General features: G+C 52.4%; 1 protein-coding gene across 2 annotated transcripts in view; it reads right to left on the minus strand.

The window, feature by feature from the left end:
* PPL (periplakin) overlaps positions 1 to 22,456 on the minus strand; it is a 56,963-nt gene that overhangs the window by 12,722 nt on the left and 21,785 nt on the right. For both annotated transcript variants that reach the window (XM_035022210.1, XM_035022211.1), the window contains exons 2-9: positions 9,752 to 9,851; positions 5,077 to 5,231; positions 4,253 to 4,373; positions 3,538 to 3,663; positions 3,403 to 3,444; positions 1,951 to 2,112; positions 1,747 to 1,854; positions 680 to 775 (exon numbers count right to left, since the gene is read on the minus strand). In XM_035022210.1, coding sequence (XP_034878101.1) covers positions 680 to 775; positions 1,747 to 1,854; positions 1,951 to 2,112; positions 3,403 to 3,444; positions 3,538 to 3,663; positions 4,253 to 4,373; positions 5,077 to 5,231; positions 9,752 to 9,851 — 910 coding nt within the window. The remainder of the gene's footprint in view (positions 1 to 679; positions 776 to 1,746; positions 1,855 to 1,950; positions 2,113 to 3,402; positions 3,445 to 3,537; positions 3,664 to 4,252; positions 4,374 to 5,076; positions 5,232 to 9,751; positions 9,852 to 22,456) is intronic.

Here is a 22,456-nt window from a genome sequence, read left to right on the forward strand (position 1 = left end):
CCTTGTGAAAAATACACACTCCTGTGGAAACCAGCTAGTCTCCACCAACCAAGAATGGATAAACACAATGTGGTCTGTCTGTACAAATGGGCTAGGATTCGGCCATAAAAGGGAACGAAGTTCTGATTCATGCCATGACATCGATGAACCTTGGAAACAGGGTCAAGCGAAAGACGCCAGACACCAAAGGCCACATGACCTGTGAGTCCACCTTCACAAATGCAGAGAAGGAAAATTCATAGAGACAGAAAAATAAGTTAAAGGTTACCAGGGGCTGGGGGAAGGGAGGCAGAGAGAAGGGAGTGATTGTTTCATGGGTGCAGAGTTCTTGTTTGGGGTGATAGAAAAGTTCTGTAAACTTTCCCAAGGTGAAGGCTGCACAACACTGAATGAATGACACTGCATCATGTGTTTAAAAATGGCTAAAACAGCAAATTTCCTATTCTATATGTTTTACCAAAATGAAAACCCCACCTCCTTCCTGGGGCCCACAATGACCCGTGAAATCAGATTCTCCAGCCCTGGCCTCCAGAGAAGACAGACAAGGGCCTGGCAAGCTTGGGGGCACACCCATGTATGCCATCAAAAGCATGGGCACTGGGTGGCTTGGGAAGGCAGCCCTGCTCCTGGAGGAAGCCCTGAGTGCTTCCATCAGTGATGCTCTGGGGCTGATGGGTACCTGGTGGTAGTCTTCCATGTACTTCAGGTGACTCTCCTCACAGATGAGCAGGTTCAGGTACTCCTTCCAATCTGCATGCACGGCCTCCATGTGCGCCTGCCAAGAGAAGGGGGCGGGGAGCAGGTCACTGCTTGGCAGGTGCTTGGGATGCCCAGGGAGGAATGGCAGGATTCTGGACCAGAGAATCGTGGGGGAAGGGGCACTTGGCATGTCCCTGAATGTGGCTCCCACAGAGGCAGCCAGCTTCTTTCCAGGCATGGGAGGAGAAAAGGGACATGTTGAGGAGCCAAGCAGGATTGCCATGTATGGGCACTTGGGTTGTGCACTGCAGAAGGGACAAACAGGGGCTGCATCTCCCCAAAGTGGTTCTTTTAAAAATTCACACAAAGGCACTGTAGAGGGTTGAATGGTATCCCTCCCTTCCCCAAATTCATGTCCACCCAGAACTCAGAATGTGACTTTATTTGGAAATAGGGTCTTTGCAGAAGTAATTGATTAAGGATCTCAAGACGAAATCATCCTAGATTTAGGGTGGGCCCTAAGGTCCAATGACTGATGCCCTTATAAGAAAAGGAGATGACATACAGAGAGACACACAGGGGAAAAGATTATGTGAAGACAGAGGCAGAGAGACGAGCAACGCAGCCCCAGGCCAAGGAACGCCACAGACTGCTGGCGACCACTAGAAGCAAGGAAAGGCAAGGAAGGATTCTGTCCTAGAACCTTCAGAGGGAACGAGCCTGCCAGCATCTTGATTTCAAACTTCTGGCCTTCAAACTGAGAGAGAGAAAGTTTCTGCTGTTTAAAGCCACCAAGTTTGTGGTCATTGGTTACGGCAGCCCTAGGAAACTATTACAGGTACCGTATGGGGCCGAGGGCAGGACGTGGCAAAGGATGGGATAACGAGAAGAGATAGGGTCAGACAGAGGAAGGAAAGACAGCAAAATGGAGAGACAGACACAGGATGCAGGACCCCCATCTTGGGGGCTGCCTGAGTCCCGGCGGCCCACAGCAGAGGCCGCCCTGAGGCCACCCTGGAGGAGGCATCCCCCCCCAGGCACACGCACCTCAATGGAGTTCCTCCCGGGGTGCTCAGCGGCTAGCAGCTGGTCACCCTCGCTGTGCAGCTTGTTAATTCTCTCCTCTTTGGCCTCCAGGTTCCGGTTGATGAAATTCTGCAGAGGGGGCAGTGGAAGGGGCTCAGCGTCCAGTGGACAGCCCTGTGCTCCCTGCCAGCCCTGCCCCCAATGCCCCAGGCCCCCCCGGCCCACCTCGTACTGGCGCCGGCGGCTCGGGTAGTCGAGGTTGCGGTCACTCCAGTCGTACTGCATGCGGCCCTTGGCCTGCTGGTCCAGCCAGTACAGCTCGTTGGTGCAGCGCTGCATGTAATCCTGCAGCGTGCTCAGGTGCTGCTGCCGAGCCTGGGATGCTGCCTGCAGGGGGGCGGGGGGGGAGGGCAAGGACAGGGCTGAGGCCTCCCTCTACCCCTCCCCTCGGGCTGGCTCTGGCCGGTGTGCGGACAAGCCTAGCTCCACACTTCCTGGCTGGACCCCCTTGGACAAATCACCTGACCCTCCGAAGTGCATTCATTCATGCAGCAACCGTCTATGGTGCAAGTACTAAGTGCTGGGCTCTGCTCCAGGCTCTGGGCATACACCAGTGAGCCAGACAGAACCCGCATGGAACGGACTTTCTCGTGGAGCCTCGAGTTTGCTCATGCACAAAACGGGGATGACAACAGCACTGGTCTCATAGGTACAACGACTGTCAAACAGGGGCTCCTGGGTGGCTCAGTTGGTTAAGTGTCTGCCTTCAGCTCAGGTCGTGATCCCGGGGTCCTGGGATCGAGTCCCGCATCGGAATCCCTGCTCCACGGGGAGCCTGCTTCTCCCTCTGCCTGCCATTCCCCCTGCTTGTGCTCTCTCTCTCTGTGTCAAATAAATAAATAAAATCTTAAAAAAAAAAAAAGGCTGTCAAACAGTTGGTGCTCAATAAATGTGAGCAGCTAGAGTTCCACTTTTGCCTTTATCACGATCCCCGTACAGAGGCTAGGAGCACAGTAGCAAAGTGCTACCACGTTATGGGTGAGAGGTGCTGGGTGCGGGGCAGGGAGGAGCAGAGGGAGCAGGGACGCTCGCCTTTGCAAACACGAACAGGACCGTGCCAGGACTGTGCTGGGCACTTCTCCCGTGTCAGCGGTCCTAGGAGACAAGGCCTCGAAGGCACTCCACTGTACAGGTCGGGAAACTGAGGGTCTGAGAGGCTATGGAGCTCGCTTAGGGTGTCCCCGCCAACGAGGGATGGAGACATCTGGCTCCAGAGACTGTGCTTCTCTCACCTGAGAGGTCTGAACCGGCCGCAGCAAGGAAGCATTTAGGCATTCACAGCGCTTTTAAAAAGAACATATTCCTTAAAGGTTTTGAAAATGGAAATAAAAAACTTTTGCTTATAAAGCGCATGGCATTGTATCTGGCACACAGAAGGTGCTTAGTAAAGAAAACGCCAACTGCAGGACGGGCTGTATCCAGGGGACCTGTTAGGGTTTTCCACAAGCAGAGAGCAAACTGGGACGCCTCTCAGGTGGGGGCTCAGGGTACGATCTTCCCACTCAACCCCTTTCATTCTGTTTGAAACGCTCACTGCACACGTTTCCTGTGCCCACACTCCTGGATTCCCACCCCCTCCCAGCCCATTCCCGGGGTGGGGGTGGGGGGGCTTCTCACCAGCAGTTTCTGGTACTTGGCCTGGAGTTCGCTGTCCGGCTCCTGCGGACAGAGCCGGGGGCACAGGTCAGGGTGGGGCTGCAGGTGTGAGCCCCTCCTCCCCCGGGGCCAGGCCCGCTCCACCATCACGCGCACCTTGCCCCCATCCTTAGCCAGGTGGGGCCCGATGGCCTTGACCTCATTGTGGAAGATATTGTGCTGCTCAACCTGGTGGTCCACCAGCGGCAGGTCCGTCCCGAAGCTCTGGCCTCTCAGTTTGTCCTGGGAGGGTGGGCAGAGAGATGACCCACAGAGTGTGGGCTAGGGCCTGGGACTCACAGCCCGCCCACACATAAGAACCAAGGAGGGAGCCGAGGGGAGCCAGAAGAGACGTGGGGAGTGACGGTCACCTTTACCACCATCGTACCTACACGTGTCAGCTCACTCAATTTCACTGTAACCTCAGAGTACCCCACGGTTGTCATTTCCATCTCACAGATGGGGAAACAGAGGCCTGGTCAGGGGAGTGGTTGCCCAGGTCACAGCACTAAGAGAGGACTGCTGGCTCCAGCAGCTGCCCTTCCCCGTGGTGGAGACAGGCCAGTGAGGGCAGAGGAAGGGCATCGGGCCACTCCTCCGAGCCTGCCCGGGACCCCAACAACCAGGGTTGGAGAGCAATCCCAGGAGGGTCCCAGTCTCCACCACGTCTGCTGGGTGACACTGGGCTAGGTGCTACACCTCTCTGAGCCTTGCTGTCCTCACTGACGCAGCCATTGGGAAACGTCAGGAACATGACCCTCTGCGAGGCAGGACCATGGTACCCATGAAATGGCGGGGTCCTCCCTGCACACAGCTGAAGCCAGGGCCATACCAGCTTTTCATCCACCAGCGCTGCCCAGTTGACCTGCGGGTCTACCTCCTTCACCACCAAGTTGTAGATCTGCTTGTGTTTCCCACGGAGGCTGGTCACGCGCTCCTTCAGCTGACGGATGCTGAGTGGGGAGAGTGCCCATCCTGGTTAGTGGGGCCAGTTGGCAGGCCCACTGCCCACGCCCGTTCCCCCAGGAGGGGCCTCCCACCCCAGACACTGGCCTGGGGCTTTCTGCTCAGGAGCCTGGAAGGACAGGGAAACCGGGGCTTTGGGTTCCAGACAATCACTACCATCCTCCCTTACCCTTCCTTCCTCTATCGATGTTTTCCCAGGAGAAGGTTCTGGAAGAAACAGGCAGGTCCACTGCTCTCTGGAGCCTGCCACTGAGCAGGAACCATAGGGGTGGTGTGGGCCATGACAGGAACAGGGCAAGGACTCATGGGGCACCCTGAGACCCTTGCCCCTGCCAGTGTGGGGGGTGCAGAACCAGGCGGGAGGCATTTTGGGTGCCAGTTTATCCACATCTGAGCTGAGGGGAGAGCCATGAGCATAGGAAGCTGGCTGGGCATCAGGGAGTGGGAGGCCATGCTCAAAAGCTTAGTGGTCAGGGACCTGTGGTCACACTATGACCAGAACAGGGGACATTAGTGCTGAGCCTCAGTTTCCCTGACTACAAAATGGGTCGTCATGAGAATAACATAAAGCGTTTGGCATGTGTTTAGCATCTAGTTAGCCTTCAATAAACCCTGAGTTGGGCTCCAGAATGCTGAGCAGTCTACAGCCCTCCTGCCCCATCCCAGGAACCTGGAGCAGAGGGGACCTACTCCTCGGCAATCATGTCTCCTTGGGGATGCTTCATGTGCTTGGCAATGGCCGCATCTGCCTCTAGCACATACAGCAGCTTCTCTGAGTCTGACACCTTCTGCAGGGTCACGTCCCGGTGCTCGGGCTGTCGGCCCTCCTGCAGCCGGGCCAGGTCCTGTGAGAGTCAAGACAGAAAGGGGGATCGAGGATGGGGACTCCACGGGCACTGTGGGGGTGGGAGGGGTGGGAAGAGAGGGCCAGCAGGGGCTCCCAGTCCCACCTAGCCTCTCTTCCGCCTCTCAACAAACAGCCCAGGTACCTATGTGTGGGGGCTCTGGGACACACCTTCAAATGAAGAGGCATGGCCCTGCCCAGCCCAGTCAGATAAATAGATAAACCTCACAAAGGTGATTACAAGTTCATACAAGTCGGTGTTTACCAAGGAAACACACCAGAGGTGGAACAACAGGGACCTGCTTTAGATCTGGTGGTCAGTGAGCCCCTCTGGAGGCGGTGACACCAGCTAAGAACTAAGGATGAAAGAAAAGAGTGTTCTAAGCAGAAGGAAAGCCTGTGCAAAGGCCCTGAGGCAGGAAGGCTGGCTGGGGGAGGAAGTGCAAGAGGTGCAAGGCAAAGGGGCCCCATCTGTCCTTAAAGGCAAATGCCTCAGGGCTCTACGGGACAAGGGCACGGCCTCGAGGGCAGTCAGCACTTGTGACAGGGCCGGGGGTGGCGGGGGGGGAGCGGACGGTGGCCCATCTGGGGTGGCACCTGCAGAAATGGTTGAGAGTCAACAGAGTGGGTGGATATTTGGGAGGCACGGTCAGTGTTGCTGATGAGCCCAGGGTCTCTGCTTGTTTAGGGAAGAACAATGAACTATGAACTGGCAGCCAGGACAGCAGGTATCTACACACAGTCTGTTCGCTCACTCAGACAACATTCCTGAGGCCCAGCTGCACACCGTGCGGGGCCCTGGAGGCCCCAGGCCAGTGGGGGAGGCGAGGACAGGCCGGGGACTGGGCTGAAGACAGACCATGGAGGTAACACGGGGGGCCAGGAGGAGCCAGCGCCCACCCCCACTGGGCCTCAGCGTCCCCATCACTGCCATGAGAACAAGGAAGAGGCACCCAAGCGACCCCAGTGCAGGGTTCCACCATGTCCTAATCCAGAGAGACAGGAAGCAGATGCGTGGTTGCCAGCGAGTCGGGTGGAAATAGGAACAGTACATGAGCACAAGGGTTCTTACTAGGGGATGAAAATGTTCAGAAACCCATTTATGGAAACAGCTGTGCCACTCGGTGAAGTTACTAAAACTCACTGCATTGTCCACTTGAGGTGGGAGCTTCTTGTGATATGTACAATACACCTCAATACACTTGTTACAAGAGCGAAAAGAAGTGAACGAGGTGATGTGCTCCCTGGTCCAGAGGAGAGAGCAGACTTCCCCTCGGAAGAAGAAAAGGCGTTCAGCCCACTCGTCCCTGGCCAACTCCAGGGAGGCTGAGGGGCAAGTGGGGCCCGGCGCCCTGAGGGGCTTGGAGGTGAAGCCCGGGGGGCCTGTGCCATCTCTCCACCCCTGTGTGGATCTGGCCAATGGGGGGAAAAATACAACAAAACATCATGGTTCTTGGCTTGGGTGGAACATTATCCGCTCCATTGTTTCCAGCTGATCTGCAGCTCTCTTGGGCAGGTACAGTGTCAAAGACTAATTTTGCAAAAGGGGGAAGTAAATTAATCATTACCTCATTCATGCAAGTGCTGTGTGGGAATGCAAGCCCTCTTGAAACATGCTAGCTGAGATGAGAAAGAGAACATCTAGCTGAGAGATGCCGCGTTCAAGGGTTCACAGTCAGGCAAAACAGATAGATGGAGAGAGAGGTTAGCGTAGTGGTTACTCTGGGGGGTATGGATTGGCAAGGTCACGAGCCAGCTTTCTGGGAAATGTTCTCTATCTTGACCTGAGCAGTGGTTACGTGGGCGCCTATGGATGCAAAGGCCCTTAAAATGTGGACACTTTCTATATACCTTACAGAATTTATACCTCCAGTAAAAGGATTTTACAAGTAAAAACAAATCATAGGGACTGATGTAGCTAATAAACTACACGCATGCTGACAGGCGGATGAGTGATAAAGCAAATCCAGCAGCTGTTACTGGTGGAATCTGGGGGGTAGGGACATGGATGTTCTCTGTGAAACTTTTTTTTTTTTTTAAGATTTTTATTTATTCGAGACACAGAGATACAGAGAAAGAGCTCGAGCAGGGGTAGAGACAGAGGGAGAAGCAGGCTCCCCGCTGAGCCAGGAGCCCGATGCAGGGCTCGATTCCAGGATTCTGGGATCATGACCTGAGCCAAAGGCAGACGCCCAACCATCTGAGCCACCCAGATGCCCCATCTCTGTGGAATTCTTTCAACTTTTCTGCACGTTTAAAAATTTGGATAGACAGAGAAGATCATATATTGTATGATTTGGTTTATATGAAACATGCAGAAGTAAATCCATAGACACAGAAAGCAGATTAGGGTTTCCGGGGGCTGCAGGGAGGGAGCATGGGGAGGGACTGCTGTTGGGCATGGGGTTCCCTTCGGGGGAATGGAAATGTCTTGGCACTAGAAGGAGGTGGTGGGTGACCAATACTGTGAACAGCATACAGGCCACTGACTTGCACGCTTTAGGTGGTTAATCTTATGTTATGCGAACCTCGCTTCAATTTAAGAAAACAGGAACATTCAAGAGAACTTTTGGGTAATAAAATGAACAGTGACATCTTCCGAGAAATGAAAGAGATGGAAGGAAAAAAAAAAAGCAGAAGATTAGTCCATATGGTCGTCAAAGCACGGTTTCTATTTTCAGGTTTGTTCATCTGAAGTTAAAAAACAGTTCAAAATGATCCCCCAAGTACATGCTTGTTACTGTGAGCCATTACTCTAAGCAAATAAAAATGAGAGCTCGAGACCCTATTCTCTCTCTTTCTCACACACACACACACGCACACACACACACGCACGCACACAGGAAAGGGTCAAACAGATACACCAAAAGGTTAACAGTCGATCCATCTCTCTGGTGGTGGAATTATACAGGATTTCAATTTGCTTCATTATATGTTGTTTATCAGTCCTGAAAGATTTGTAACAAACCCATATTACTTTCATTAGGACAAAACGGACACACCCAAAAAGCTGTTTTCATTTAGGAAAGAAAATAGCACGGTGCCCTGCGACAAGGGGACTGAAAACTCCGCGGAGGAGCTGGGACAAGGCGGCGGCCCAAGGGACAAGCTGCGGGGCTGGTGAGGCACTGAGGCAGGTAGAGGCAGGTAGGAGGGCAGGAGGGGGCAGGAAAGGAGCCGGGGGAGGGCCCCTGGCAGGAACAGAGAGAGCGCCACTCGCCTTCCCTGCTCTTTCCCACACCTCCGTTCCTCACTGCCTCCTGTGCCATCCCCAGCGCATCCCGTCCCTCAGCTGTCTGGGCTGCCTGTGGCCTGGCCCCCCGGGCCGGTGGACACCAGTGTGGGCAGGGGGAGGGGCAGCCACGGCTGGGCCAGGGAGGACAGGCTCGTGACCTGTCCACCTTCTGTCCCCCACTCCTCTGGACCTGCCTCTTGGTCACCTCCTGGGTAGGAATGCATATGAAATACAGACCGTCCAGTTAAGTTCAAATTTCAGACAAACAATGGATCACTTTGTGGTATAAGTATATCTCAAACAGTACATGGGATATACTTCTATGAAAAAAGAATTGTGCTCTGAAAGTCAAATTTAACTGCATATCCTGTATTTTTATTTGCTAAATCTGGCAACCCTGCCTCTGGGATGCTTCTGGGGCTACTCTGTCACGGATGAGTCACCTTGCACTCTCTGAACCTCAGTCTCTCCAGCTACAAAATGGGTATAAGCTCAACTGCACTGGGCTGGTGCCTCCAGCAGGGGGATGATCATCCTGGCAGCTCACAGGTATCCCGCATGGTATAGATTCCTCAGGAGAACCTGCTGCTCAGAGAGGTTGTTAGCTCATGTCACAGAAGAGCAAAGGGCAACACAGAGAGGGAACATGATTTGCCTAGCTACTTTCTCTCTCTTCTCTGTCAAAGGAGGATCGTATGCATCTGAGCAATGGCAAGGGAAGTACAAGAAGAAAGAGGATATCGATGGTAATACCAAGCCCTACAATACACCTGCATAATCTCACTGAATCTTTACAGCAGCCCAGGGGATGCGGATGATCGCTTTTACCCTGTCAGAGGGAATCACGTGCACAGAGAGGTAAGGTGACTTGCCTAAAGTCACACAGTAAGTGGCAAAGCTGGGATACAAGGCCGGGTTCCTGAGACCACGGTTTTCCTCCAGACAGGGTCCATAAGCTGCAGGAACTTAGCCCCCAGGGTGGGGGGCTGACATTAACAGCAATAATGAGGTTTCTCCATCTCAGCACTACTGACATTTGGGGCTGGATCATTTGGTGTAGGGGGGTGGGCATCCTATGTCCTGTAGGGTGTTTATCAGCATCCCTGGCCTCCACCCACTAGATGCCTATCCACCCCACTACCCCAGTTGTGATGGCTAAAAATGTCTCTAGATGTGGCCACATGTTCCCCGGGGGTGGGCAGAACCCACCCCCCTCCCCAGCAAGAACCCTTGGTCGGGCAAGACCCTGGTCCGCAATGGGGCTGGCTGCACGGGGGGGCACTTACGCTCTGCATCTTGGCCTCCGTGTCCACGATGTTCTTCTCCACCTGGTCGGCATTTTTCTGCAGCTGCTCAATCAGCTCCAACAAGTCCTTGTTAGAGATGCTGCAGACAGAAGGTAGGAGGTGGGCTGGGCCTGCAGGGCGTGCCATGTCCCCACCAGCCTCAGAGGGAGCCTGGTGGCCCACCCTGTCTCCTGCCCCTGCCCTGGGGCGACATCACCAAAGCCACAGAAACAAGGCAGCTTGGAGGGAGAGTTTCTAGTTTTCCATTTTGGCAGAACACCTTTACTATGGTTTTTTTTTTTTTTTTCCCGTTTTTATGGAGATGTAATTCACATACTATAAAATTCACCCTTTTAAAGCCTATAACTCAGTGGGTTTTAGTGTATTCACAAGGTTATACTGATGGGTATCTGGCCCTGCCTCTGTTGTTGCTTTCTTTCAATAAAAGAAGACACAAAGACCAGAGAGGGAACGCAACTTGGCCAATGTCACCCAGCCAGCCAGTAATGGTCAAGATTAGCACCTAAGGGGCGCCTGGGTGGCTCAGATGGTTAAGTGTCTGCCTTCGGCTAAGGTCACGATCTTGGGGTCCTGGGATCGAGCGCCGCATCAAGCTCCCTGCTTAGCGGGGAGTCTGCTTCTTCCTCTACCACTCCCTCTATGCTCTCCTTCTGTGCTTGCTCTCTCTCTCACTATCTTTCAGGTAAATAAATAAAATCTTAAAAAAAAAATTAGCACCTAATTCTCCAACCTCCATTGAAAACCCTTTTGTACTGACTCCACAGTAGAGCCCAAGCAGCCAAGCACCCAGAGGGTTCATTCCACCTGCACTCATTAAGCACCTACTATTTGCCAGGTCCAGCAGTGCACACAGAAAAAGCCTCACCCTCTGACTCGTCACCCCCTGGATGGGGAGGAAATCAGCATTTACAGAAATAGTCACACGATTGAGACAGGCATGGAGGCTAGGGTTGCCCAGAGGAGCCTCCTGGCTGGCTGGGTGGGAATGGGATTGGTCACTGAATGCTTCCTGGAGGAGGTGGTGGTGGCTAGGTTCTGGAGGATAAGGAAGAGTTTGGGGTTCACGGGCAGAAGGCTTCAAGGGAAGAGGTCACAAAAAAGGTGGGTTCTGGGCATGTCCATTGGAGGGGGGCCAGGGCAGGGCTCTGGATCCTCAGGCTGAGGGGGCCACCACCTCTTCACACTGGAATTCCTCAGATCAAGGCCTGGGACCACCTCTTGGGGCATGAAACATTCAGATTCCCAGGCATTAACCCAGACCCTCTGGATCTGGATCTCCAAAGCTAGGCCCAGGAAGCTGTATTATTATTATTGCTCTTGTTATTACAGGTTCTCCAGGGGACCCTGATCCCCTGCGGAGTTTGAGGTCCAACACTGCAGGTACTGCTGGTATGGGGAGGGGTGGGTGTCGGCGGGGGGGGGGGGGGGGGGGGGGGGGGGGGCAGAATCGGGCACAGTGAACAGAACCTGTGAGTCCGTCCATCCATGTCTCAAACCGCGCCCGAGAGCCTGCTCTGTGCCAGGCCTGGATGCACAGGAGCTAAGGAGGGGAGAGGAACAAGACCCAGGCTGCACCCTCTGCCAAGTCAATCAAGGAGGCAGCCTTTCCCAAAGTGGGTCCCAGGAACCCCAGTCCTGTAAGTCATTCCCAGAATGAAGGCTTGTGAGTCCAGACAGCTAGGAAAACCTGGACCCTTGAGAACTCTATGAGCCAGTAAAGGCTCTGAGCAGTCCTGCAGTGTAGAAAGCTGGTATTCAGTTGGAGAGGCAAGGAAGGCTCAGAAGAAGGGACTGTGTATGGAGGATCTGAGTAAGGAAGGGTAAAGGCTGGGCTGTCAGGGCATGGACTGAGCCCACAGCCCCCACCCTGGCTGGTCAGACCACATGGGGAACAGGCCCCTCCCCTCCACCAAACCACTGACTCTCAGCCTGGCCTGCTGCACTCAGATGTAGCGAGTCTTAAACCAAATATTTAACCCATGACTGCTCATGTGTCAACAGGAACCTGCAGTGTGGATCAAGTGGGGGGCTTTGGCTCGGCCCAGCCCCACCTCAGGACATGGGACCAGCTCCCAAGCCAGCCCCTTCACTGGGTGGGCAGTATGAGGAAAGCACCTTCTGGCCCCCCACCTTGGCTGGCCGATTATTCCAGCCAAAGCCCAGCACCAGAAAGGGGACAAAGGATGTGGGTGGAACAGCCAGTCTCAGGAACCTGGTGCTCCTGGCAGAGGATGAAGGAGGGTTCCGTGGGAACTTCTGGCCAGACAGGCATGGGTTCCAAGTGCAGTGGGGCCATTTGCTGCGTGGACCATCTCAGGCAAGCACCATACCTCAGTTTCTCCATTGGTCTACAAGGGATGCCCACCAAGGCATCATGGTAATTTGATGCTTCCTGCACATGCTTCACCAGACATCAGACATGTTCATAGGCACTGCCTCAACAACATCCTCACCCTAAGCCCTGGGGGAGGGCTGTGTACTCCTTTACAGAGAGTTTATAGGAAACCAAGGCTCAGAGACGTCAAGGTGCTTATCCAGCATCAGACACCTTGTGAATGGGGCACCTGGACTCTGCTCAGGCAGTCTTTTTTTTTTTTTTTAAGATTTTTTTTTTTTTTTTTAATTCATGAGAGACAGAGCGAGAGAGAAAGGCAGAGGGAGAAGCAGGCTTCCTGCAGAGCAGGGAGCCCGATGCGGGACTTGATCCCAGGACCCTGAGATGATGACCTGAGCCGAAGGCAGACGCTTAACCATCTGAGACACCCAGGCGCCCTCTGCTCAGGCAGTCTTGCTCCAGAGGCCACTTTGTCAAATACTGCGCTCACAGCTACTCATAGGGGTGTTGGGAAAATCACAAGCACATGTGTAGCAACCACCACCATCACCAGAATAGTATGAGCTTGTATTTACTTTCCACATGCCAGTCTCTCTGCTCATTTCTTATTCTTCATTACAATCCTGTGAGGTAGGTTTTGGCCCAGTGGGTCATCATATTATTGTCCCCACTTTACAGATGTGGAAATGGAGGACCAGAGAGTTTTAGTAACTTTCGCAAAGTTACACAGTAATTAAATGTTAGAGCCAGAATTCCAACCCAGGCAGGCCCCCAAGTTCATGCCATTAGCAACCCCATGTGACAATCCTGCACGGCTCCCAACACATCCTAGGCATGGACTGCCAAGTGCCCTAGACCACAATGGGATACCACTTCTCACCCACCAGGATGGCGATAATCAAAAAGACAGACCATAATGATTTGGTAACAAGGATAGGAGAAATCAGAACCCTCACTCACAGTAGGTGGGAACTGTAAAATGGTGCAGCAGCTTTGGAAAGCAGTCTGGAAGTTCCCCAAAAAGTTAAGCATAAAGTTGTCACATGACCCAGTAATTCCACTCCTAAGTATCTACCCAAGAAAAATGAAAACATAGCCCCACACAAAAACTTGAACGAAACACAAGTGTTCCTAACAGCACTACTTACAATAGCCAAAAAGTGGAAACAACGCAAGTGTTCATCAACCAATGAATGGATAAACAAAATGTGGAATATCCATTAAATGGAATACCCCTCAGCAAAGAAAGGAATGAAGCACCAACACCTGCTATAGCGTGGGTGAACCGCAAAACCATTACGCCAAGTGAAAGCAGCCAGACACAACAGGTCACATACAGTAGGATTCCATGTACATGAAATATCTAGAATAGACCAATCCATAGAAGCAGAAAGCAGATTAGTCGTTGCCGGGGCTGGGGTGGGGCTGGCAAGTGAGCACTGAAGGGTATGGGGTGTCTTTTGTGGGGTGATGAAAATGTTCTAAAATTGGTTGTGGTGATAGTTGGGTAATTCTGTAAATATACTAAAAACTATTTAATTGTATACTTTAAATGAGGGAATGGTATGCTATGTGAATTATATCTCAATAAAGCTGATACCAGAAAAGCTGGTAAGTGCCATTTCTAAGTGATAGGGGCTTGTTTCTTCTTCCCCCACCCCCTTGAGCCTTCTTCCTGCCTTCTATCCTGTTTTCCTGAGGCTACGCCCAGCTGCCTAGAAGATGCTAGTTAACACAGAGTTGACCCTGTGCCCACCAGTGCTAAGCAAGTCACATAGAGATGAGCTCCTTTAACCCTACCACTGCTGAAGTTGCACTGTTCTCCAATTTTACAGATGGGGAAACTGAAGCACTGACTCAATAACTTGGTCCCAGTCCCACTGCCAGGAAACAAGGAGAGCTGGGGTTCTAATCCAGGCCTCTGGGGCACAGTCCTAGTACTTTTCTGCCTTTTGGGTTTGAGGTCCTGAATGAGAGTCCCCACAGGGTCCTGCATTCTGGCCAGGAGTGCAGGAATGCAGGAACGTGGGCAGGTCAGCAACCTGCAGGGATGGGGCACAGATCCCAAAAGGCCTGGGAACTGGCCTGGCCAGTCCAGCTTTTCATCTCACTAATAAGACCCACGGGGGCATCCAGACAGGGCATCAGCTCGACTGATGGAGACCAAGGTACAGCCCTTCCCCACCACCCCCATCCAGTCTTGTCCCACCCACGGAGATGACAATCACCAGCAGAGCCAGGAAAGCCGAGGTGCCCCCACCCCAGAGAGGGGAGGCGGGTCTGAGTGACATGCTGGGAGAGGGACACACCCGGCCTCCCTCTACTTACTCAGAAGTTTAACACGGACACAGGTTCTAAGGGCAAGTGGCCTTCGATACTAGAAGGTGGCTTGGAAGTCATCCAGCCCCACCTGCTCATTACACAGATGTACAAACTGAGGCCCTCAGAAGAAAAGGCACCTACCCAAGGTCATGCAGGAGGCAGCTGGTGCCTGGAGTCAGACAGGATTCAAATCCTGACTGCACCAGCCATTGGTGTAAGATGGAAGGAGCTACTTTATGCTTCTGAACCTCTGTTTTACCGTCTGTAAAATGGGAATAGTCCATCCCACCTAGTTAAGTGAGGTGGGTGGGGGAAAGGTCAGGGACACTTCTGGAAACAACTGAATGAGTTTCAAAGACCACTTCGGGGTTCAAGGACTGAGCTGGAGGTTCAGGGCAGCCTCTGGAGTCCCAAAAGCAGATTAGAGATCATTTAGGTTCACGAGTGGAATCTCCCTGGTTTTACCAGTGCCTAACCAGTGCGGGGCACGTAGGAGACATTCAACAAATACCGTTCAGTGAAGGACCTCGAATTACCCGGCACATTGTAGGGGCTTCACAAATGGTGAGGATGACCGCTCATCCACACAACATGTATTCATTGCACTTTTACACCCCACAGAAGGTGCCCTTCACAATGCACCTGAGCCCTTATGTGGCCCCCTGAGCTGTGCATGGGGTTCTGCCTGTGGGCTCCTGCTTGCCAGTCATGCCTGGTCCTGTAAAATAGGTTTCTTCTGAAAATCAGTAAATTCACAGTGGCGAGGACAGAAGGTTCACATCCCCAGGGGGAAGGCATATCAATACAGTGGAACCACCTGACACCGGGGACCAAGGAGGACACAAGATTGCCTCCAAGGAACCCTTCTCAGTATATGACCTCCATCTCATGGCTAGGGGCCAGCAGACAAGCCCAAACTGAGGGACGGTTTACAGAACACCTGACCAGCCCTCTTCAAAAGTGTCAAGGCCATGAAAGACAAGACTGAGAAACCATCAGCCTGGAGGAGCCTAAGAAGATGGGACCACTGAATGCAAAGTGGGGTCCTGGAACAGCAAAAAGACATTAGGGAGAAACTGGGGAATTAGAAACAAGTTTATAGTTTAGTTTTTAAAGTTTCCTTCCAGATTTCTGGGTTTTCCAGAAAACCCCTACAGGACATCTTGGTGATGGGAATGGCATCTAGGACACCCACCTTAGGACAGGCAGGGAGGAGGTGGGGTGCCATGACCCAAGACCCCACCTGGTCAAAGCTGGTGGGACTCGGGACTCAGTTGTCCCCACGACAGCCGCCTCAGCCCAGCCTGGCCCAGCCCAAGTGCTGCTGTGTGGGTTGCACAAGCCAGGCTGGGGGGGTCCCCAGCAGATTTGGGCCCGTTTCTCCAGAGAATCAGCGCTCATTTTCTTCTCCTGGGTGGACGAGGCCGGGGTCTGGCATGGGCCCAGGAGGGCCAGGGTCATGTCCAAGGTATGCCGAGGATACCTTGTGGGCTTGAGGACACACTGAGGGACAAACAAGGGCCTTTTGGGTTTGAGCCTGCAGGTGTCAGCCTGGAACAAGTGCCTCTTTGTGTCCCAGGATGTACTCAGAGCACTGGAACCACAGGGGGAGAGCCTGAGAGCTTTAAATGGCAGCAGGTACTCCCATTCTGTCACCAGGAGTTAGAAACTCAATAACCACAGTCCAACCTGCTCTGCAGGTGGCCACTCAAGCCCAGGAGGTCAGCAGCAATGTGGGGATCTGGTCAGCGAGCCAGCAGGGGTGCCGTCCAGAGAAGTGGGGACAGAGATGGCACCCAGGTCAGTTACACACCATGGATGGAGTATATGAGCAGGAAAAGAGAACACAGGCATCTCAGGGGACCCTCCCCCTCCCCCAATCCTGCTGCCCACCTCTTCTTGCTTTAATTTTGTGCAGGAGCTCCTTTCCCTTTTCCCCAGTTGGAAGGGCAGTATGGCCTGATGGTTAAGCACCCAGACAGAAGGTAGCAGGCCTGCATTTGAATCCTGACTCAGTCCTTACTAAGCTGTGAATTACTTAGCCTCTCTGAGCCTCAGTTTCCTCATCTGTCAGTGGGGGTCATCGCAATATGCATGCCACAGGCCTCGGCCAGGGGTTAAATGAGAGAGTGCTGCTGTATGGGGGAGCCCAGGCTCTCTGCCTCCATGTGGGGTCCACTGTCCAGGGATCTGGGCTCCTTATAAGGAGATGATAAAAGCCAGCAGCCGAGGCCTGATGGCAGAACCCACTAGCACCAGGGAGCTAAAAAAAAACAAACAAAAAAACCCAAAAAAAACCCAGACCCCAGGCCAGCACACCATTCATACTGATCCTCACGCAAGCCAAGACATGCTCTGGCTCTGCCTTGCAGATGTCGCCTCGCCCAGGCATGGGAAATTCGCAAGTAACGTCAATATTTAGAAACGTCTCCACCAATCCCTGCAGGGGGAGGCTGGTGTACAGACATGGGTAGTGAGGCTGCTGGGAGGATTCGGATCCCAGGCCTGGTCCGACTGAACTGTCTTGGGTTTGGGCTTAGAATCAGGTTTGGGATTTTGAAGGGAATGGTGTGTTTCCACCGCAGGGTCTCTGCTGTTCTGAGAACTCTCCCCCATCTGTAGGAGGGAAACCTCAGAATGGGAGGGCAGGGAGGGCCTGTCTACCTGGTTGTTCAAGCAGAACCCCAGAACCGTCCCAGATCCCTGCCTTTCCCTTCCCTGGTTCCACGTTGGAACAGATCTCCTGTGCCTCCATCCTCCCTTTGTTCTATGGTCTCAACCTGATCAAGGCTGCTACCTCTCACCTGGACCAATGCAACAGCCACCCCCAACTGTCTCCCCGTGCCCATAACTCTAGCTGCCTCCAACCAGCCTCAGCACATTTCAACAATGCAACCTCATCTTACCACTGTCCGGCCTCCAACTTGCCAGGGCTCCCAAATGCTCTGAGAATAGAGCTCACACTCCTGTCCAAGGTCCATAGGACCCCCTGTGCCCAGCCTTTTCTGCCTCAGGGCCTTTGTACCAGCTGGGACTTTGGGGGGGATTTCTGTTTGTAGATCGCCTCCAGGACCACCCTGGCTAAGACTTGGTTTACTCACTGCATGCCCAACTGACCCACTCAGATTCTCTATCTCCTTCCCAAGCTCAGAAGCAGGAAGGACCTGCTTCCCAGCCTCCTACCTCCAGGAGGGACCCAGGCCCTCCAAGAACACCATGAAGGGCCAACCCTCCAGCTAGCAGCTACCCTTGTTGCCTTCAGCTCTCCGTGCCCAAGTCATGCTGAACAAGTTGGCCCATTTTCCTCTCTATCTTGCCTGCAGGGAGGGGGTCATCCTGGCACATGGAAAGAACGTAGGGTCTGGTGTTGCTCTGACCTGGGCGGGCTCCTTAGCCTCTCTCTGCCTATTTTCTCGTCTATGAAATGGTGGTAAGAATCTGTCCCACCCCAGAGGGTTGAAACAATTCAAGGAGATAATCCTTGTAAAGCACTTTGGATGTGGCAGTCACATGGCCAAGGCTCAGGACTGCGCCCCACACAACGCTCCTCCCAGCAACAGTGCAATGAGCCGGGCGGGTGTCTGGCGTAACCAAACGTGCTATTTCTCCTACCTACCTGAATTTCCTCATCCATAAATAGGGTTATGGTGTCTATGTGGGGAGCGGCAAACAGAAAGACACACTTCACAGGTGGGGAACATCCCCAAGTGGGAGTTCATACTATAACACTTTGAGTTCAAGGCTACAGCTATCCTATAGGAATAGGCTGCAAGCCCCGTCTGTGGTTTAAATTTTTCCAGCAGCCACATGAAAAAAGTCAAAAGAAACAGGTGAACTTAATTTTTATATGATGTTATTTAACTTAATGTATCTAAGAAATTATTTTGACAGGTAGTCGACAGAACAGCATTATTAATGAGATATTTTACATGCCATTTTCATATTGTGTCTTCTAAAGCCTGGCATGTAGTTTTAACTCGCAGCACAGCTCAGCTTATTCTAAGCACACCCCACATGGCTAGTGGTTCCCAAGTAGGACGATGCAGTTTTAGGGGATTCTGTGGCTTCCGGCCACTTTGCTCTAAGCCCATCGGTTCTGCCATAATAAAGCTGATGGATGCTCAGAGCATCAAGTGGTCCTGCTCAGAGCCTGGTACCTAGGAACACTCAACAAATGATCATCCCTTTTGCTCTCTGTCACTCTCCCACCAAACCTACACAGGCTGCCCAGACACCTGCCCCAAGGCCAGGTCCAGTCTACAGATTACTGGCTGCCTGACTTCAAAACATTCCAGGGCTCTCAGCTGCACCCAGCCAAGCATGGTACCTGGGTGTAGAGGGCCAGGGCACGTAAACCACAGCCCAACGCCTGCTCCCAGGCCCCCAGAGCTGCAACATCCCTGCCCACGGCATATGGCTCGCTCCCCGCCATCCCCTCCTTCAGGCTGGGAGAACAGCCTCTTTCCTGCCCTGGCCTCTTTCAGGACCTGCCACTCTGGGGAAGAGATCACACCCCCCAGAGGGGTGCTGCAGCCCTGCCATAAACCCCTGTCCCCAGCTGTCCCTGCCTGCCTAGAACCACTCTGTCCCCAACCAGTCACAACTCAACTTTCTCTGTGTGTAGAGAGAGGAAGTGGTGGGCAGAAGGCCCGTCTAGTGGGAACTGCCCTTCCTCCTTGGCCAGGACCACCTAGCCTTCCAGGCCTGAGTCAAGCCCCATGTTCCCCTTGATCACGTCTACCCATCCCTCCCTTTAGGGGTTAATTCTGTTTCAGTGGGTATGCACAGGGAGCAGGGGAAGGGTGGGCAGAAGCCATCAGCTTTGGAATGTCCGGAATGCGTAAGAGTGCACACCTCTCCCCAGAACCAGCCTCACCCTTCCCAGAGCCCAGAGCAGGGGCCTGGCTGCCTGCTGGCCAGGGTCATCATCTTCTGGGTCCTGCCTGCCAGCTAGGGCAGGAGCAGCTCTCCAGGGACATCCAGACCTGCTGGGAGGCTTAACCTCTGGTGCTGGGTGTCCCTCGGCCCCCATTTTCTTTTGTCCCTCCCTCCCAGACATCTATCCTGTCCTGACACAAAGGCACACACAGTAGGCACTCAGGAAATGATTGCTAAACACTGAGAGCACCTGCCAGGTACCTATCACCGCGCCCCCCCAGGTCCTTCACAACAAGATCCATTAAAATCTTACAGTCCTGGGAGAAAGGCACCATTACAGTCATTGGACACTTCTCTTTTTTAAAAGATTTTATTTTTAAGCAATCTCTACACCCAATGTGGGGCTCAAACTCACAACCCTGAGATCAAGAGTCTCACACTACACCAACTGAGCCAACCAGATGCCCCCATCGGGCACTTTTCTTAATCCTGCCCTTATTAGACTATAAATTTTTGGACAATAAGGATGTACTCATTTTTTTTTTTTTTAAGATTTATTTATTTATTCTAGAGAGAAAGAGCCCAAGCGGGAGAGGGAGAGAGAATCTGAAGCAGACTCTGTGCTCAGCACAGAGCCTGACACGGGGCTTGATCTCACTGATCTCATGACCACAAGATCATGACCTGAGCTAAAACCAAGAGTCGGATGCTCAACAAACTGAGCCACCCAGGCGCCCCAGGATGCACTCATCTTTCAGGGGGCCCTTTGTTGCCCTTAATTCCAGGCCTTGCGTAGCTTTGGGGCTCAATAAATAGGTATTGAACTGAGCAGACTTTTGGAGTAATGGCCACAATTCCTATCCCCCCATTTTCCAGATGAAGACAACTGTGGCTTAGAGGGTATGAGAAACCCACCCAAGGTCACATAGCTGAGAAGTGGTGGTGCCAGGATTGGAACAGGCTCCAGAGCCACCTTCTCAGAACAAGAGTGACATCAATACCAATCCACGGGGGCGCTTGGGTGGCTCAGCTGTTAAGCATCTGCCTTTGGCTCAGGTCATGATCCCAGGGTCCTGGGATCGAGTCCCACATTGGGCTCCCTGCTCAGCAGGAAGCCTGCTTCTCCCTGTCCCACTCCCCCTGCTTGTGTTTCCTCTCTCACTGTCTCTCTCTGTCAAATAAATAAATAAAATCTTTAAAAAAAAGAATACCAATCCACGAAATGACAGAGAGACATTGGGGAGACAGGACGAAGCAGCAAGGCATTCATCACTCAGGGGAGGCCTAGTGATTTACATCTTAAGGGCACCTGCCTCGGTACAATTAATCCTAGTAGTTGAGTCATAGTGGTGGCAACTGACTCAGACATTCTCCTAAGATGCCACCATGAGGGGATCCCAATCTGTCCCTCTGAGAAGGCCTTTTGGGAGAAGAAATCAGCACAGAGGGAACACCTCCCCGGGTTGTACCCTGGCCCAGGGCCTGACACATGTTTCCACTTTGATCCTCATAACAACCCCTCCAGGTTGGTACTATTATTGCTCGCAGTGAACAGACTGAGCTTAGGGAGGAGGGGCAACTTGCCTGGGGCCACTGGACTAGTAAGCATGCAGACTGGTGACTGCTGTCACCCCAGCCAGTTTTCTACATAGTCACTGCCGAATAAACTCACCCCACCCCCAGCTCCTTGTCATCTCTCCACCCCTCTTACTGGCCTGGGGACAGGCCCTTCTCCATTACCAACCCCCGAGACAGGAGTTGTTAACATGCTATCAAACGTCTGCTCATATCAACATTTATTTATTTTAAAGATTTTATTTATTTATTTGACACAGAGACAGCGAGAGAGGGAACATAAGCAGGGGGAGTGGAGAGGGAGAAGCAGGCTTCCCGCTGAGCAGAGAGCCCGATGAGGGGCTTGATCCCAGGACCCTGGGATCATGACCTGAGCCGAAGGCAGACGCTTAACGACTGAGCCACCCAGGCATCCCTCAACACTGATTTATTGAACTCCAAACCTATGCGAGGCCTGGAATTAAGGGCACCCAAAGATAGGTAAGTCCAAAGATTTATTTTTAATTTATTTAATTAATTCATTTATTTGACAGAGAGAGAAAAAACGTGTGAGCACAAGCAGGCGGAGCAGGAGGCAGAGGGAAAGGGAGAAGCAGACTCCCCACTGAGCAGGGAGCCTGACACAGGACTCAATCCCAGGACCCTGGGATCTGACCTGAGCCAAATGCAGACACCCAACCCAATGAGCCACCCAGGTGCCCCATCCAAAGGTTTATAACCTAATAAGCAGGATGAAGAAAAACACCCCAATGACTATAATTGCAAACATTCAGATTGCCTGGGTCAGGGTATTTTCATCCACTCTGTCCCATTCAGGCTTTATATCCTAACTTAATTGTGAAAATATAGTTTGACCCAATAAAACACAGGAAAAGAGCCAAAAGGAAACAAAAGAGAACACATGATAAATAGGAAATACAAACTATTTTTGTATAGGGGAAGGTCCAAACACATCAGTTATTATAATAAACGTGAATGAGTTAAACTCCCCTGTTAAAAGATAAAACTCTCAGGTGAGAATACAAATACAAAACAAAAGCCAGCTCTGTGCCATTTTATAAGACACATACCTGAAACGGAATGATACAGGAAAGTTGAGAATAAAGGAATACAGCACGACAGATCGGGCAGCTGCTATGGCAAAGGGAAAGCAAGGTGTGTGTACCTCAAGGACAAGATGGATGGAAGTAATCAGTGTAAATGTGGGCTTTGCACCCCTGGCTACATATCCAAAGACTGAAGTGTGGGCCCCGCCCCAGAGATTCTGACTTAATCTGTCTGTGACAGGGCCTGGACATCGCTTTTAAACTCCCCAGATGAGGGGCGCCTGGGTAGCTCAGTCGTTAAGCATCTGCTTTCAGCTCAGGTCCTGATCCCAGGGTTCTGGGATGGAGCCCCGCATCAGGCTACCTGCTCAGTGGGAAGCCTGCTTCTCCCTCTCCCACTCCCCTCCTTGTGTTCCCTCTCTCGCTGTATCTCTCTCTGTCAAATAAATAAATAAAATCTTTATAAATAAATAAATAGATAAAATAAAATAAAATAAAATAAAATAAAATAAAATAAAATAAAATAAA

The sequence above is a fragment of the Mirounga leonina genome, unplaced genomic scaffold (genome assembly GCF_011800145.1).
Source record: "Mirounga leonina isolate KUSES-001 unplaced genomic scaffold, KU_Mleo_1.0 Mir_175, whole genome shotgun sequence".
NCBI lineage: Eukaryota > Metazoa > Chordata > Mammalia > Carnivora > Phocidae > Mirounga > Mirounga leonina.